Source organism: Poecile atricapillus, chromosome 2, assembly GCF_030490865.1.
Source record: "Poecile atricapillus isolate bPoeAtr1 chromosome 2, bPoeAtr1.hap1, whole genome shotgun sequence".
In the NCBI taxonomy this organism is placed as follows: Eukaryota; Metazoa; Chordata; class Aves; order Passeriformes; family Paridae; genus Poecile; species Poecile atricapillus.
In genome coordinates this window covers 21,175,902-21,192,895 of record NC_081250.1, presented here as the reverse complement: position 1 = coordinate 21,192,895, position 16,994 = coordinate 21,175,902, and the positions used below count along the sequence as shown (strand labels likewise).

Genomic DNA, 16,994 nt, shown 5'->3' with positions numbered 1-16,994 from the left:
ACACTGTAGCAAGATCTGCACTTTGAATTTATGTTTAACTGCCTGAGGTTACCAAACCCACATCTAACATACCTTGGCAAAGAAGACTGTGAGGTGCGTTTCACTACCAAGTATCCAAATAGGAAATTTTGGAGATTTCAAATAGGAGCCAACCTAAAATGGTACAACAAAATCAGAAAGGTCATCCAGTTAGTGACCAAGTTAATGAAAATTAACTTAGTTTTCGGAACAGTTGGGACTCCACTGACATAAAATGTTCAATAAAATGATCTAAATGTTTAGCTTGCAAACAAGTATTATGCTTAACAATACTATAATCAGATGCTAATGAAAGGTAAAAGTTCACTTGATTTATTAGCTGGTTTTGGATTAATTAATCCAGAATTGACATTTATTTAATAAATGGACAGCCAGTTGCAGTCAATACACCAACATTCTGCCAACTACATTATTCTCTTTAACTCTTAGAGAAGCTAAAGGTTTTTAATACAGACTCAAAAGAAAGCAAAGAACAACCAAGAAGGTTAAGGAATGAAAGAGTATCAACGCTGTTTCAAAAGCAGCCTTTGTAAAACAGCCAGGACCCTGTGACTCCATAGGGGATGCTGGATAAGTTCAGGAAAGTCTGTCTCCCTTGGGTGGTACCCCATGCTGGAACAGGGGAAGTACGAACTCCCTCACACCCCAGGGTTAAACAGCCTGTTCCCTTGCAGCCCATAGAGGACCAGCACATGGCCTGAGCTAATGGTGCAGTGCCAGGAGTCCCTTTTTGCAGCCAGGCTGGGAAAAAGTGAAGGAGTTCATTGCAGCATTAAACCTTGGTCCCAAAATGACCAAGGGTGGAGGTTGTAATGGATGTCTTTAATTAGTTGTAAGCCATGATCTGAGTTGCTGTTACAGGAATTACTGTAACAGGAACCACTTGAAGCAATGGAGGAGAAGCCTTACAAGAAGACGACGCAGTGCAGCAGTGACCCGACCTGAGCTGGCTTTGGAGTCCAACAACCCCACACAGCACCATGTCTCCTGTCCTGAGTGACCACCAGAACAGAAGGAGCCCAAAGCCACAGACTAAATGAACTCAAAGGACATTCTGTGGCTATTGTGTGGACATTCAATAGGGGTGCTCAGACTAAGGGAAAGACATGTATTTTATATCAAAGGGTAGGAAGGAGAGTGGTGGTTAATGAGGTTGTATATAATAGTGTGGAATCTGAGCATGACATAAATGGTATGGAATAAGGGGTGGAATGTGCTGCTTTGGAACAGAATAGAGTTAATTTTCTTCACAGTGGCTGGTATGGGGCTGTGCTGTGGACTTGTGCAGAAGACTGGGTTGTTAATATACAGATGTTTTTGTTGCTGCTAAGCAGAGCTTACACAGAGCCAAGGCTTTTTCTGCTTTTTTACAGCCGCACTGGCGAGGGTGATGGGGTGCAAGGGAGGCTGGGAGGAGACAGAGCTGGGACAGGTGACCTAAAGTGACTAACAGATATAAAGTGGGAGGGAAGAAGGAGGAATGGGGGCGCATTTGGAGTGATGGTATTTGTCTTCCCAAGTAACTGTTACACTTGATGGGGCTGTGCTCACCTGGAAATGGCTGAATGCCTGCCTGTCCATCAGATGCTGTAATTAATTTCTTGTTTTGCATTGCCTGTGTGTGTGTGGCTTTTGTTTTCTCTATTAAACTGCCTTTATCTCAACCTGTAAGTTTTTCAGCTTTAACCCTTCTAATTCTCTCACTGATCCTGCTGCTGGGGGAGTAAGGGAGCAGGTGTGTGGGATTTGGTTGCTGGCTGGGGTTAAACCACAACAGTAAAGCACCGAATTTCTCAAATAAAAACCAGAAATCAAGAAATTCTGACACAACAGGAAGGAATATGGACTAAGTTGGACATCAGCAACTTTCAAATGTTCAGATAAAAATAGATAAAATACCTTTTAAATTTTGAATAGATTATATTTAGAATACAATTGCTCAGTAGTTTTATTGTTTTTACTTAAATGGAAGACAGCAACAGCATAAAAAGAGATCAGTAAAATTGCAACACAACAGCAAGACATCTTGGGACTTTATAACCAACTACGTAACTTTCACTAGAGTTATTTTAGTAAAAATATAAAACTTTTAACTCACAATATCAATTGATACAATAAAGTTCTAATTTAAATAGCATCAAACAACATTTAAGATGCATTTAACAATTTTATCATATATTTTTCTTAATATATTAGTGTCAGATTGAATTTGGACATTATTTGAAAGTTCTTTAAGATCTCTAACTGTACACAGTGAAGCTTTCAGCAATACTGTTAAAAAAGCCCACAACACCTTAATAAAACTTTTAAATTATGTAGAAAACAGCTTACCTTACAATATCTCAGAGATTCCATCAATGTCAAAAAGCCTACTGTTGCCTGTTTGTGTATGCCAAGAAGTTCTGTTGAAAAGAAAACACAAAATTTATCCAAGAAAAGTCTGCAAATCCTGTTTTCAGCCATTTTTTCTTACTTTCAAAATTGGTCAAGAAATATAAATTTTAAGTTATGCAATTGTAGTGGTAGTAACAAGAGCAAATTATCAAGACATAGTCAAAAATGGTTATTTCTCTCTCTCTATAAAAGAAGATCTCTATAAATAAGATCTCCCTATATACTTCTCCATAAAATAAGATCCAGACTCGTGGTTTTAAGAGCTTCCTGTTGAGATCCCCTTTTCTTAAACCTGTTGGACTTTGTAGGGGAGGAAGTACTTGCAACTTACATTACAATTACTCTTAGGAAAATCTAAAAAAACCAACTATCTTGAAGAAGAGAAAATCCCATATATATGCATAAATTAATGTTTCTTCCTCTCTCCCACTTTTTTCTTAGAGTTCCTTGGTCATATTTACTTTCACCATTTCATGTTCTGAATAATGAAACACAATTTTCAAAATAATAGTTTTGTTTGCAGAAAAACTAATTTGATTTTCAATATTGGCCTCCACTTAAAGCTCTCAAACACACACAGCTGCCAGGAATAGCTGAAATATTTATGTACTACTGACTGGAAGAACACTTTCAGAGCCCTACTTGATGTCCTCTAATATAAAGAAAGAGAAAGTACTTCAAAATTCAAGCTTCAAACCTAATTATACAGATTTGGAAGAAGCTCCCGGGTTTCATATACATCACCTAAGGAGTTCCAAGTACTGCTGCTTAGAACAGCTCTGCTAGATCCCCAAATATTTAACAAGAGCAGCACATACTGAAAACATACGCTATGATCAATTTAAGACCATCTGGATTTCCTTTTTTCCACTGAACAATGACTTTTGTATTTGGAAGTTCCCTTTAAAACACTAAGTCTCAAGCAGAATTTTTAACAGCAATCATTTGTGTACAACAGCATAAAACTGACATCTTTATCCATAGGCTAAAGCCTCAGGACCATAGCAAGTGAAGGAAACCATTCTGAATTTAAAAGATTCCTGGATTTGCAGAAATGAACTCTGCAGCAGCAGGCATGCCGTACTCCTTTCACCAGCTTCAAGTCTGCCTCACTGAATTTTTTAACAGTGCAGAACAGTTATTATAGTAATGGTTTAATTTTTCCCTCTACTGCTAAGATGAAGTCCCCATACATCCAATTCTGAAAATTAAAATCCAAAAAACGTACAAACATGAGCTTGTTCGCTACCTTTAGTGTCTGGAAGTACAACTCCTTCCTTAGAGTGTGAACTATACATATTAAAAGGCTCTTTGCAGTGTAGAATTCTTTGATCTGAAAGCTATGCTTTCACAGATTACCTTCAAACTTGCGTGGAATTAAAATATTCAGGGATGCATAGATTATCCTTTGCAAAACCCCATTATCTCATCTCACTAGTTTATAGCTGAGTGGCTATAAATTGCTATACACTGAGACAATTCATCCTTTCTTTGAACTGGGAGAAAAAGAGCTACAGCCACATTAAAAAAACCCAAAACACTAGTGAAGACTCCTGCAAACTAGGGAACAGCTAACATACAGGAAATAGCACATTTATATGTGCAATGAAGGAAACAAGTGGCAGAAGTAAGCAACAGTACATCAGAGAAGCAATTTTATGCATCACATATATTTCTTAAAAACAAATAACAAAAACCAATGTAGAGTTCAGTCTGCTAAACAAGGGCTTCAGATGTAGGAGCCAATACCTGGGCACAGAACAATGAAGTCATACATAAATAATATTTACTATTCAGAAGATTATTCAAAATAATTCTATGATTAAGTACTTTGTTCCCTGACAGATACACCTAGACGAGAACTCTGACTGATAACTAGAAAGTGCTAGGAATCTGGCTACAACAGTAGCCACACAGTGTGAATAGTTAGTAGTCAAGCTACAGAGACTGTCTACCCAGAAGTTCCTAAGTTAACTTCAGCTTTTACTCACTGGTCTACCCCTGCCTCTTTCAGAATTAGCCAACAGAGAGGAGAGACAGAAAAGGAAAAACTACTCTCAGATGATTTACCAAGAAACCAAAGGAGACTAGCTGCACTAAATCAAAGCTTATTCTGTGAATAACCTCACCGCACAAAAGAGAAGATGACTGAAAGACATCTGATAACACCAAAGCTCAACTAAGAAAATGAATTATTTATGCCTTTTGTCACGAAGTTAGTTTCTCTTGCTTGGAAAAGCACTTTCGCAAAGGACTCAAATTTCTGCACACATTTCTGTTACCATCTGCATCAGCACAGCGCCACTCAGCGGCCACACCAACCCCACAAATCCCTGGCACCGGCCAGGGAAAGCAGCTCCAGCCCTGGCTGCACTCATAGGGAACTGCTGCAGTGCGCGGAGGAACAAGGGCTGCAGTGCAGGGAGGAACGACAGTCCTAAAAGAGCAGTAAAAAACCCCAGCTACCTCCCCATATCTTCCCACTGTGGATAGCTGTGGCAAGAGAAGAGATCAGAATAAGAAGAAAGGTTTAAAGGAGAACATGTAGATAGTCAAAGGACAGATACCATTTCACTGGCATTTTTACCACCAGTGGCCAAGAACAATTCCAGTTAGTAACTCCTACCCTATTTGGAAAATATGCAATACTGTGAGAGTCAGTGCTCTGAGTATACTCTGCAAACACATGGTAATTCCTCAGTTTTGCAATTCAGTCTGTTCTTTCATCACTGCTAAAATTACTGCAGTACCTTTAAAATTGCTTATATTTTTAATTATTTATTAATTAAAATTGCTTATCTAAATAGTTGAACAAATGGTAAAGTGACTTTAGATAATTTCTGAATAAAACAGTATTCAGTCCTTGTTATTTGGACACCTGCAACCCTTTTGGATGAAAAGCTCATAAGCATTGACATGAAAGAAGCTGAAGGTTTTACATATGAAGAGAAACAAAATCCAAGAGAAATGCTCAGAGAAGGAAAGATGACAAAAATGATTTCCATATAAAGGAAATATGACAATGTATCCAAAACTCAGTCTTGCCTAAGAAGTACTGGCTGCTCTTCATCTTTCTTTTTGATAGACTACAACAAATCACTTGGTAACACAGATATGATTATAGACTTAAGAAGAAGCAGGTTCTGACTGTAATTATCCAAATTCAAGAAAATGGAGAGCTCCTAACAGTAAAGTCCAATTACTTGACTGGTTAGAAAAATTAACAGGACACATAATACCAGATCCTTAAAAAGTACTAAAGATCATTTACAGTTCCTCCACTCTCCACAAAAAGAGACAGACTCTATGGGAGTTCTGGTTCTAGGTTTTTAGGACAGAACTGTCTGAGGACCTAAATGTGGACTATATTACTGTGTCCAAAGCACATTCAGCATTTTCAGAAAAGAAAAAATATTCCAACTTGGATAACTAAGAAATAAAGCCTACCAGAAAGATAATCTGAAAGGCAAATGAGGGAATGAACTGCCAGTTTTCAAAACCAATATATTAAACTGCAGAACAGCAACTTAGCCTAAAGTAAAGGAAAGCTCCTAGAACAAGTCAGATTGATTGATGGATCATAAACTAAAAATTCAGACTGATAAATCATAATCAAAAAGGGAAAATTAAAAATACTGATGAGAACATACACATAAAACCCAGAAGGCTAATTGAAAAAAAAATTCAATAGGAAACAGGGAGCATAAATGACAACAGTGTTAAATAGAGGAAAGTTAGATAGAATATCCAAATGACATTCTGGAAGTCTGAAAGCATAGGCTGCATGAAACCATAACCAAGTGCAAGTCTAAGATGTCTCAAAGAAGATTATATTATTTGTTCATCACCAAACCACAGCATTTTGATTCAGGTCTTGCACGGATCTGTCCCAGACCTCATTTCAAGTAAGTATTTTCAGTGCTGACTTAGATAATGGAAAATCATTTTAAGAAACATGCTGATGAACCTGAGATAGACTTTGTAGCAGTGAAAGAGAAGATGGAAACATTTCCACAATTCAAACTGTTCCTGTTTTCATATAATCTTTATCTGAAAAATGAAACACAAAACCCACAAAAGCCCCCTAATCATGAGCCTCCACTGAATCACTCCACTATGTCCATGTCTTTCCTGTACCTGGGAGCCCAGAACTGGACACACCACTCCAGAGGTCACCCCACAAGTGCCAGATAGAGGGAAAGAACTACCATTTCTCTTCAGCTGCTGGCTACCCTCCTGCACAGTCCACGATGCAGCTGCCCTTCTTTGCCACAAGGACACAACAGTGACGGAGTGCAACTCACTGCCCACAAGAGCCTTGGGTCCTTTTCTACAAGGCTGCTTCCCAGCCAGCCAGTGCTGCCCTGTGCTGTTCCATGGGTTTGTTCCATCCTGAGTATAGGACTTGGTGCATCTCAGGACATTACTGTCAGTCCATTTCTCTAGTTTGATGTGGCTGTTTTGAACAGTGGCTGTGTCTTCAAACTTCCCAAATTGCAGAAACTGCACTCCCATCATCCAGGCCATGACATAATTTCTACATTCAACTTGTAGCTGACAATCCTGTATTCACTGATACTACCATCAGCAATTTTGTGCAAGTATGTTTTATTTCCATTTGAGGTCTACTTAAATCAAAGGGCAGTAAACAAGGAGACTATCAAAACAGAAACAGAATATATTCCAAATCTATAGGTCACAATCTCAGAGAATGTAAAGAATATGAACAAGCATATGCTAGAATGAACTTACTCATCCCTGAACATTCTCTGTCTCCATCCCACACGTTAGAAACAGCATGTCCCGTCAACAGCAGATTAATCAAACTTTGGCTACACAACAGAAAGAAATTATGTAAGACATAAGAAATTAGAAGGGACATGCAATTTATTTAAAAAAATCTGGTTATCTGTAACAAATTAAAAAAATTATTGGGTTACCCAAGCAGACATTTTGTAACTATTTTCCATTAACTAGCATGTAATTTAATTTTAATTAACACTAATTATCATCTCCACTCTTTCAAACACCAACTTGATATAGAATGTAGCCCTGAATTTGAGAATAATCCATCTGAAAATTCAACAAGAACAGAAACATTTCCTCAGAACTGATGTACTAAAAGGAGTTACCAGTGAAAAAGACACACTTTTCAGTGTTGCTTTTAGTTATTTTAAAGTTATAACTGAGTCAGTCTTTTAATGTCAGTAATTTCCTAAAAGAATGATCAGTTACGTAAGACATAAAAAATAAGCCCACAAATCTGTTTTAAATGGTAACAAACCTATTTTGCAGCTTACCTTCCATGACCATAAACAGGATCTATCAATGGCTCAGTTGCATCTTCAATTTCATTTTTTATGTTTTCAATACCCTGCAGAAAAATTACAAACATTTTTACTATCTTAAGGAATGAGCTGCAACATTTATACAACAGAATGCAACAGTAAAATATTGGAAGGCTGGTGTTTTTACATGAACTGCTAACAGGCTGCTTTCTCTTCAAAGGAAGATGTTTTCAAACATCTTGTAAGGAAGGATGTTTTCAAAATGTGTAAGTCTCCCACATTAAAAGAGAAAAAGACAAACCAAAACCCCAAAAAAACAAAGGACTTAGCCTTTCAAATTTTTAGGCTGGAACTGTACTGCAACATCGATGAAGACACCATTTCATCCATTTACCTGGACATTCATCGATTTATTGTTCACCTTTTACAGAAAAGGGTTACATGATCAAACTGTCTCTTAACAAAGAAATAAAACCCACCCACAAAGTACATCAAGCAACCCACAAACCTTCGTCAGTATTACAGAATACAGAAAGAGTAATACTCCGAATCTGTTTGTCCATGCTGAATATTGATCCCAAACTGCATCCTTCAGTTCAGGGAAGCTTTTGAATGCTCGTTTGCTAAAGACAAAAAACAATAACAAACAAACAACAGAAAAGAAGAATGTATTTGGATGAAACATTAGAATAGTGTCACAAAGCACAACCAAGAATTACTAACACCTAACATGAAAATGTCAAAGTAAAAGTAGAACAGATCTGGTTTTATATACAGAATGACACAGCAGCTCTTCTGGAGTTATTGTAACTGCCATCAGCAGATGACAAATAATTCTGGAGCAAAATGGAAAAATGAACAATTTTTATATGCAAACACTAATCATAAAGTTACATACACATGTGAAAGAGCTGAGTGGTTTGCATCACTACTGTAATTCTATAAAACACTGTTACTGAAATTGCAAATAGACTGTATGTCACCAAAATAACATTTTCATTATACAGTGTTCTGAAAGACATTCATCCCATAAACAATGGAAAAATAAACCTTCTATTTAACCAGGTAAGACTATCTTCTAGGCTTTCGAAGAAATTATTATATTTCCCACAAGAATTTGACTTTGTTAGACACTAGCTCTGAAAAAGCAAATTGTTCAAAACATTCAACAGTGGTACATTAACATTTGGGATACTATCTTATTGCATAATATGGTGACTGCCTGGATGATAAAGTAACACCATGTGATCATATGTTTAAAAAGGAAAAAAACTGAAATAAAAACCTAGGAAAGGAAGAAATTCACCAATATCTCAGTGAAGCAATACACTTTCGATTTCTTGGGCAGTTAGAGCTAAACACTACATTTCAGAACAAAAACATTAGTTTGAGTAACTCAAACTAGATCATAGTCTTTGCTTATCTTACACAAACAGGTATATTATTTTATTTCTAGTTTCTTGCACACTTTTAGTAAGCTTTGTTTAAAAGAGAAACAAACATCGCCAAAAATATATCCATAGATGGGTTTACTCTGGCTAATTTCTAATTACTCTGTCTTGATTTCTAAATATCTTTTCTTCATCAGTAGAGTAAACATGGCATACAAGGCAAGCAAGGCAAAGCCAGTCCTGAAATTCATCTGTAAAGGCAAATGCCAGAGCATTCATTCCCAGTGAGAATGACTGAAAAAAACTGGATACCACAAGTCCAAAGACTGAAGGGGTGAGCAGGAGGGGAGGAGGAAGAGTAGGAAATTAGTGTTTTGATCATCTATAAAAATGTTATATTCTCCTCTTTCTTATTTCCCTATATGACAATGGATTTAAAAAATAAACTATAATTACTACTGATAAACTGAACGGTGGCTATTTCAGCTCTAATTTGCAACATTTTCCATCAGGTGTTTTTTTGAATTCTGCTGCTCTTTATTTATTCTTTGGGGATTGATTTGTATAACATTTACCCAATGGTTCACCTTGAAAATAAAAGGCTGTTACCTTTAAATATAAACTCACTAGACTGTGAACTCTGGGTTTAGACCCCCAAAAAAGAACAGTGTTTAAAGTATGAAACAAGAATCAGTCCTGTATATGACACATTTTAATAAATGTTTCTTATGATATCTCAAATCAGGAAAATGTACTGATGACATTATATAAATATGGAAGATTAACATCTTTAACTTAAATAGGAATCTTGATTAGATTCACAAAACTCTGTGTTTATAAACTTGAAATGCATAAAATATCTGGCCAATTAATCACATTACATTGCTCCAGTTTTATTTTAAAGCCCAATACTTATGTTGAAAATAATATTCCATTTTAAATGGCTAAAATACAAAGAAAAAACACAAACCCCCCCCAAATCAAAACTTGAAATCCAAGTTTAACCAGATGAGTAACACACAAAAAGTTCCTCAGCATATCCCTTTCAGGCCTGTGAATATTAGTGAAACTTCAAAATATTGTATTTTAAATGTTCCAACATATTACTTACTGAATTAATGCATGAAATCGCTCAAAGCCAAGCTCTTCGACAGCCAAGGCAGCTATACACAAGAGACACTTTTCAGCACTACACATGGCAAAAAAATGACACAAGATACACACAGCAAGCTAGAATACTTTCAAGCTCTAATTATATTTTTAATCCTCTCCTGACATTTAAATTTAACTGATTAGTATAAAGTAATTTACTGCAACATTAAGATTCCACCATACAAATGAGTGAGAACATTTCTATTTGAACTAATCAATTTATTAAAAGCACAAAGCCACTAGAGTACATAGTCCTGGAAATATTTTTCATATACTGAGCTGTTGCTTTTGTACAAAATGTAGCTGTCACTAAGTCACCAAGCACTTGCATACTATAGATATAATTCTGCAGGTTAACAAGAAGTACTATTTCCTAGAAAAGCAAGCACGATTATTTGGATAATTTTATCAGTGTAGGTAAGCTGTATTTTTTCTTTGAATATACACTTCTGTTACTGAAATTTGGTCAGGTTTTTTCCATTTAATGCTTATTTATTACAAACAAAAAAGTAGAATTACTCTACACAGTGTTACACATTCTGTTTTAAATAAGTTCTCATTGTTTTCTTTCAATAACGGATAAAGAGTCTTTCAAATTCGTGTTGCATCCAGGACACAAAAAAAAATACAGCATTAGTGTCTTCCCAAGTTCAACACAGGCTTTATACCTTTCTTTTCTCTTTTCTTTTCTTTATCTTTCTGCTAGTAGAATAATACACAAAACAGATCTGCTGTCTGATAGATACCACTTGATGCTGAATATTTAAACAATGTCTGATCACCAAGTTTTGGGATGTAGCTGCATACAATTCAGTTAAGATCTGAAGCCATTAGGGCTAGTACTACTGCTCAGTTCTTCCCACCTGAATTCCTGAGAAGGCATTTTATACCCATTCTGATTGTATTTTGAAAGATGCACTTAATTTGCCCTACATGCAAATACAACTAATTCTCAAACAACAGAACACTTTCATTTTCTACTTAAGAAAAACAGCAGCAGTCTTAAGAATTTTTGTTTTTGTCATTTGAATAACTACAAGGAATTGGTTAGATTACCAGGAGTAAAACTGTACTTAAAAGAATGTATTTTTAAGACATTTTTATAAAATACAATGAATCTAAATTGCAGAAAATGCTGCAAAAACTAACCTTGCTTGAAGAACACATGTTTTTCTAAGCAGAAGGTTAGAGGGCCTAACTCATATAAAGCAATCTTTGAACCTGGGAACTTGCACTACTAAAGCCAACACATGGCCAACAAGTGACTGCTATACACCACAAAAGCAGATGAAAAATGCTATTGCATTCAGTAAGTGTGCTCGAATCCACCTTTTGTTCACACAGCAGGATGATAGGCAGTTTCATTCTGTTACTAAAGAACAGAGTGAAATGCTAATAGAATTACTATTTGAAATAAAGGGAAATAAGTAGAAATTCTAAAGAGAAGCAGAGCTATACATAACCCAAACAGTGCTAAATAAAGACAGTGCTTAGTAGAACAAAAAAGAACAAACAGCAAGAGAACATGAGATGTATGAGAAATACAATTGTTTAGAAACTCTTTAAAATGATACTCTCACATGCTGTGTCTAAGCATATTTCATGGCTTTATTATAAATGTATCCCCATATTCAATTCTGAAATAGCCTGCCATATGGAACTGTATCTGTAATACTCCCTGCTCACCCAACTCTTAAGTCCTATCAACTATGACAATGCCAGTTTCTATTCTTACTGAGTACAGCAGCCAAGCAAGAAATAAATGTACTCCTTTGCACTAGCAGTTACACAACTCTGCATTACTCACAGTATCTTCTCCTCAACACCTCAGTCCTGCCCCTAACCAGGTTAAGAAGAGGGTTTACAGGTAAATAGCAGGACAGAGGCAGGGAAAAAAGCCCAAACCTAACTAATACATCTTAAATCGGTGAGTGTATTGCATTACATACAGAAGGCAAAATACTGTACGAGACGTGCATTCAGTGTCTAGCAGGGAACGTAAAATAGAAACAATAAAAGTGATCAACACTGCCCATGACATAAGCAGGCTATACATGGTAAATGTATCCTGGTATTTCACGAGCACATTCCATGCTATTAAGGACAAGTCAGGCAAAACTTGAAGACTTGTACAGAAACGTGAAAAATGTAGTTATGTAATAGGATGGATTAGTTAAAAAATGTTAGTGTTGAGAGTAATTATTAACTTGATTGTGTGTTTAAAAAGACTGTTGAACATTTTCTACAGTTAAAAGTCCTTTGGAATCAAGCAACACATTAAAAAACAGGACAGTAAGATCCTGTAGATCACTAGTCTCTGCTCAACTTTACCTAGAAAACAAACTTACTATCATTGGCAAGAGCTTCAGAGTCAAGTAAAAAAATGAAAAAAACTAGGAATTTCTGAGTTACAACTGCCTTATCTTGCAAAGGAAGGTTTTTTTACAGATAAGTTGCAGATAAAACTTTCTGTATAGTACTTTTTACTTTAAAAAATGGTCACCTTCGAACTCTTATGCACTGACCGTCTGTTTTTTCAACTAAATATCACTTTAATTATTATTCTTTGAGCCTTCTAAAGCACATGAAACACTTTCTAGAAGCAGATAATGACTTGTAAAAAGGAGCCCCTGCACAACAAATTGCTATAACTAGCTGCATACATATAAATCTATTTGTACAATTCTTACTTCGTAGTTATGCCACAAACAGATAACATATTCCTTCCATCAAAAGACAGCACCTCGACAAGCAATATGTTCTCATGTGAAGAGATTTTCATACTTCTTAAGGCTCACATTCTGAACAAAAACTAAAAGAAAGAGCAGCTGATCTTTTAACACATTATATCTCTACTGTCAAAAGATTAATAAATACAACTCTCTGATCATATGTGCACAGACAAACTTTCCATGTCACTGACTCTGCAGTAGTTAGATATGACTGGATGCCTCATCTTAGTGCAACAGATGGTGTCTCCTGGAGCCTTGATGTCAGTAACTAATGAAGGAATAAAGACATCTGCAAAAAAAGCAGGTAACTGAAAAATTCTAAGCTATAAAAAATTATGATAATTTACTAGAAGGTGATTTAAACAGAAAAATGGAAAAAGGCTAATAACAGGAGATCCAGAACATTTTAGAATAAAGCACTGGAGAATTTTCTACAAAATTCTTCTAAAACAACAAGTGACAAGTATTCTTCCAGTGTTAAGAAGCATGTAGATGTTTCAAAACTAAAGATGTATCAGGTCCCAGCAAATTACAAAATAAAATTGAAGATTATGGAAATTGCTGAAATTCTAGGAACATATATGTTAGAACCCCAGTGTCAGAGAGCACATTGCTTTCAACAAAAAGGATCAATGCCTCTATTTACAACAGACAAAAATCTGTCTTTTGCTAATGGAATTACAAAGGCAAGACACCTATCTGTGAATTAATAAAAAACCAGTGGTCCCTCAAAAACCATTAAATACTTCATAGGTGATGGATAATTTAGCATAGAAATACGTCTTACAAGATTGTTCCTCTCGACGGCTAGATTCTGCAGGACTTTCAGAAATACTAGCAGTTTCTTCAGTTGTTTTTCCTCTTATCCATGTTGCCAGACAGTATGACTCAGAATTATCAGAGCAAGCCATTTCCAAAATATCACATAATGTGTGACAGAGAAGGTTCTTCTGCTCCTCTTCTGAAAGACCAGAAACCTGCATGAGTCTGACTGCTGAGAACCATTGTCATATATAAGTTACTAGTATCTTTTTTATACATTAATGCTATCTAAATAATTACTTTTATCTCATTAATTACTAATGTTAATTGCTGTTTTACTATATGGACCAAAGATTATAAAGCTGTCTTTAGAAAAATATGGTTTTATAGGATTTGTAACCCATTCCCTTTCTTAATACTAATTTCAATTCATTATTTATAAAACACAGAAGTATTAAGGACCAGCACAGATCTCACAAATAGGAGTCCTGAAGCACATAGTATACATATGGTATGGAAGCACACAAACAAAAAACAAAGTGTGAAATATTTTAAGTTTTTTGAACTAAGACATGCTTTACAAATAAATAAAACAGAAAAATAATAAGAGGAAAAAAAGAAGTCTCAGTACCTGGACAGTCTCTCCAAGTAGACTTTTCACTGGTAAAAAGCCTCTTCAAAAGGAATGCCTTTGTTATCAAGGAATAAAACATTATTAAAATACAAGACAACACCACCTTTTACATTATGTCACAAAAACAAAGCATTTTTGCATATTTTTAGACTAGTTTCAAGCTGCTTACCATTCAGAACAAGACTCTGAGCCTGCTCTGTTTACTGACTTTTCCCCATCAAACCCGCTACAAAGGTGGCCTCATAACTACATTTAAAACCATTGAGTTTGAACTTCAAGTACACTTCAAATACACATAGTGCATACTGGCATATACACCTCCAGACTCACAGGACTGCAGTAATGGAGACACAAATATTTTTCAGTATAATTGATCAGTAGTACAAGACATCTCTAGTCACTAACACCAACCCCTTTAGTAGTTAACAAGTAGTTAACAAGCCCACCTAGTTTAATGATTGCAAATAATAACCTGCAGACCAGCTTAAAGAAATCCTATGTATCTATCCCTTCATATCCCTGCTTTGTTTTATCATCAACACCAATGCTGCAATTAAAATACATACATATATATATATATATTCTCCAAATTACAGAGAAGGAACAATGAAAGAAGAAACTTCATGAAGCAGTCTTAGGTTTTCTAATTATTTTGTAAGATGCCATTTCAGGTACTTTCAGCACCTCAGAAACAGCTAGTTCAACTTTCACTGCTTTCCTCACACGCTCACCCCAATCTCCCATTACAGATTTTTTGCACACCCCTCTAGTAATACACAGCAGCAGCAGACACTGCAAGATCTGTTTGATCCCTTCCTCCTTCCCTAGCTGGAACTCAACTCACTTTTAAATATGCTTTAATTACTTAATTCCAAGGAAGTTTAACTACATCACCTAGAAAAAAAAATTATCTACATTTTATATGTTCAAGACTCAGCACTGCCTTTAAAAAGCTGTCTGGTCCTATTCCTTACTCTCTCCAATCCCCAGATAAAAGACTTGTAATTCTGACATCAAAGACCAGACTCCCTGCATCTGAGAGATGTCATGTTATGGAGTAATAGTAAAACAGTAAAATTGTTCATAGCAAAATAGTTTTTTATTGATTGTTTGCCACTTAAACAAATGGTGCTTCTTCCTGCAGTACAAGTCTTTTGGTGGAACCAGTGTTACGAATGGCAGAGCTTTTATGACATTATACATGCCAGAGATGCAAACAATTCCACACTGTCAGTTGGCTGACCAATTACCTTCCAGCTCATGATCAGATTCACTCTGCTACTAGATTTAAGCATATGTCCCATATGAGTGGACAAGGCCTCCAATCAGCCTGAGACATATCTGCAGAATCTGATTTGTGTTTAAAAGGAGTCACCAGTAGGTTATCAGAAATAACCAGGTCCATGACTGAAAGCCTGCTGGCTGCTGCAAGGTGCTCCCACAGGACTGAAGAGCAGTCATGGCTAAACAAACTGGTCTGGCAGAACAGATTCAGCCTACAGGTCCTATGTCCACCCAGCAGTCCTAACTGCCCTGAAACAGCATTGCAAAGAGCATGTATGGTCTGCAAGGTACAATCGAGTAAGAAAACAAACAAACAAACAAACCAAACCACAAATGGTTTAGCATATCTGCAACACAAGCGACACCCTAAACACATTACATATATATTCACTTGACATATTTCAATTATTCTGCTAATTAGGACTTCCAAAGTATAATTTTTCCCCTTTTAGTACATAGTAAACCTTGTTTGATGTGAAAATCTACTACTTCAAATATTTCTAATACAGAATTACACAAAAAAAAGCATAAATTGACACATATATTACCCTTAAGACCAGGGAGTTCAAGAGATGTGAAAGGATTAGGATTAAATTTGTATCTTCTCTTTTTCTTCTCCCCTTTATAATGCATTGCTGATTTTGAAGTAACTTCTGCTTAGATTGACCTGCTGTATTTTCTCAAACATATGTCCTTCTTCAAAATTACAGTTCAAAATCAGCCCATGCCCATCCCTGCCTTTTTACAGAGATTTTGCCTCCTCCACACTTTAATTATGAAATTAAAATACAAGTGATCTGCAGTTTTTTTCATATTTATTTTAAGTCCATATATATAAAGAACAAATTTTGGGCTCACTGATTTTAAACTATTCCTATAATAAAGACATCTTACCTGCACAGGTGCTATTACTGCACAAGGGCCACCTTCAAATTGTTCTAATGCAGTTGATTCAGAGTCACTAAAGACAAATCCTGTCAAATGAAAAAGGATTTTATTTAATGAAATACGTAAACAACTATGTATGCTCCTTCCCTAACAGAAAGGACACCTGATTTATTCACCTTTAAAAAATCAGGGTTTTGTTTCCTTGATAATGTAACTGCATATGGTTAAACTATCTGAAACAAAAGAGTCATCAGTACATATGAAAGGACAGACATTAATTATTTATATCTGCAATTAAATCATGACCACAAAGGTCCAACAGCTAGGGTTTTAAACAAAAGAATTTCTAAGTTAAACCGTGGTTATTTTATGATAGTTTATTTCTCATCAATAAATTAAAATTCATGTATTATTTTGTCTACATGTGTAA

General features: G+C 35.8%; 1 protein-coding gene across 2 annotated transcripts in view; it reads right to left on the bottom strand.

Annotated features, from left to right (window-relative positions):
* The window catches only part of MINDY3 (MINDY lysine 48 deubiquitinase 3), a 47,143-nt gene that overhangs the window by 23,981 nt on the left and 6,168 nt on the right, over positions 1-16,994 (bottom strand). For both annotated transcript variants that reach the window (XM_058831927.1, XM_058831928.1), the window contains 9 exons: positions 16,571-16,650; positions 14,390-14,447; positions 13,784-13,957; positions 10,224-10,275; positions 8,230-8,344; positions 7,734-7,807; positions 7,186-7,265; positions 2,371-2,441; positions 73-153 (listed from right to left, as the gene is read on the bottom strand). In XM_058831927.1, the coding sequence (XP_058687910.1) occupies positions 73-153; positions 2,371-2,441; positions 7,186-7,265; positions 7,734-7,807; positions 8,230-8,344; positions 10,224-10,275; positions 13,784-13,957; positions 14,390-14,447; positions 16,571-16,650 (785 nt within the window). The remainder of the gene's footprint in view (positions 1-72; positions 154-2,370; positions 2,442-7,185; positions 7,266-7,733; positions 7,808-8,229; positions 8,345-10,223; positions 10,276-13,783; positions 13,958-14,389; positions 14,448-16,570; positions 16,651-16,994) is intronic.